Below are 2,161 nucleotides of genomic sequence, written 5' to 3'. Positions count from 1 at the left end.
AATTCTCAAACTGACACAACAGATACAGTGAGAATCTTTTTTTTCCCTGAAAGTTTTTTTTTATATATATTTTTTACATCATTTTTTATTTTTGCACAATGTATGCATTTTTATCATGGCTATAGTCCCCATAAAATTCCTACCCCCTCTTGTTTTCATCCTACTCCCTCCTCCCCCCCACCCCCGTATTGTGTCTCTGGTTTATAGTTGTTGATTTTGATTTTTACTTTATTATAATTAGTCTTTTTCCTGGTCCCTTATTTAGGTTTTCTAAATTCTTGCTATGAGTGAGACCATCTGGTATTTTTCTTTTTCTTTCTGGCTTATTTTGCTGAGCATGATCCCTTCCAGTTCCATCCATCTTGACACAAACTGCATGAGTTTACCTTTTTTGATTGCTGAGTAATATTCCATTGTGTATATGTACCACATCTTCTTGATCCAGTCATCTATTTTTGGGCATTTGGGTTGTTTCCATGGCTTAGCTATTGTAAATAGTGCTGCTATAAAGAGAGGGGTGCAGTGCCCTTTTGAATTAATGTTTCTGTGTCCTTTGGGTAAATACCCAGGAGTGGGATTGCTGGATCATATGGCAGCTCCATCTTTAGCAGGCTGAGGAATCTCCACACAGCTCTTCATAGTGGTTGCACCAGTTTGCACTCCCACCAGCAGTGCAGGAGAGTTCCTTTTTCTCCACATCCTCACCAACATTTGTTGTTGCTAGTTTTTTTAATATGTGCCATTCTCACTAGTGTAAATGGTATCTCATTGTAGTTTTGATTTGCATTTCCCTGATTACAAGTGATGTTGAACATTTTTCATATGCCTGTTGGCCGTTTGCATTTCCTCTTTGGAGAAGTTTCTTTTTAGTTCTTCTGCCCATTTTTTGACTGGATTATTTACTTTGTTTTTGTTGAGCCTCATCAGCTCTTTGTAGATTTTTGTGATCAGTTCTTTATCATTAGTGTTATATTCAAAAATTTTCTCCCAATCGGTGGGTAGTCTCTTTGTTTTGGTTACTGTCTCTTTTGCTGTACAGAAGCTCTTTAATTTTATATAGTCCCAGCTATTTATCTTTGCCTTCACTCTCCCTGCTTTGGGTGATGTGTCTTTAAAGATGTTACTGAGGTGTATATCATGTCATGTTTCACCTATATTTCCTTCTATATATTTTATGGTTTCAGGTCTTATGTCTAGTTCTTTAATACATTTTTTTTCAAAGTAACATACACTTTTAATAGACTTACAGATAAAAACTACTTAAAGGTCAGTGACCACTTCAGTTCCTAATCTGCTAGAGCTATATCCTGGCCAGTCTTGAGGAACTGTGTTAACAGGTTATTTTCATTATTTCACTTTTTCCACAGTATTAGAAAAGCAAGGCATTATAAAAGTTTAGGTGAAATGTGTGGCTGGCAGCCCAATCCAGTCCCTTATAGTCCATATTTTCCCTTCAGTTCTTCTACTTTGGTGATGCAAGCTTTCATGGCATTGTCCTTGGAAGTCCCTTTCAGTCCATTCCAGGCATCCCACTTGGCTTTGCCTTTGAAGTCCATCATTCCAGGCCGTTCTGTATTTACATCGCCCACAGTTGCTTGTTTGTACTGGCTATAGATGAACAGCATCTCTTCATATGTTGGCTTGGTCTTGAGGTTCTTAACTTCCTCAGCAGCTTTGTCAAACTCAGCCTGAGACATGCCGGATGGATTGCAAAAATTCCAGGAGACCTGCACGGGGGGCGAGAGCAGCAGCAGCAGCTCTTTAATACATTTTGAGTTGGTTTTTGTGCATGGTGTGAGACAGTAGTCAAGCTTCATTCTTTTGCAAGTAGCAACCCAGTTTTCCCAGCACCATTTATTGAACAAACTTTCTTTGCTCCATTGCATATTCTTTGCTCCTTTGTCAAAGATTAGTTGACCCTAAATCTGTGGGTTTATTTCTGGATTTTCTATTCGGTTCCATTGGTCCCTATGTCTGTTCTTGTTCCAGTACCTTGCAGTTTTGATTAGTATGGCTTGTAGGATAGTTTGAAGTCTATACATTTCCTTCTTTTTTTTTTCAGGAGAGCTTTGGCTATTTGGGGTTTTTAGTGGCTCTATATGAATTTCATCAATATTTATTCTGTTTCTTTGAGGAACATCATTGAAATTTTTATTGGAAT

The 2,161-nt window shown here is 37.9% G+C and overlaps 1 protein-coding gene across 1 annotated transcript; it reads right to left on the bottom strand.

Annotated features, from left to right (window-relative positions):
- Nucleotides 1–1,433: 1,433 nt before the first annotated feature.
- On the bottom strand, nucleotides 1,434–1,697 carry LOC311185394 (acyl-CoA-binding protein-like; the record flags this gene model as incomplete). The annotated part of the gene is made up of 1 exon (XM_084256022.1): nucleotides 1,434–1,697. The coding sequence occupies one exon, from the start codon at nucleotides 1,695–1,697 to the stop codon at nucleotides 1,434–1,436; it is 264 nt and encodes an 87-aa protein (XP_084112148.1).
- Nucleotides 1,698–2,161: the final 464 nt, after the last annotated feature.

Source organism: Talpa europaea (genome assembly GCF_964194135.1).
Source record: "Talpa europaea genome assembly, chromosome: 15".
NCBI lineage: Eukaryota > Metazoa > Chordata > Mammalia > Eulipotyphla > Talpidae > Talpa > Talpa europaea.
The sequence above is the reverse complement of the archived record's forward strand: the minus strand, read 5'-3'. Positions and strand labels throughout refer to the sequence as shown.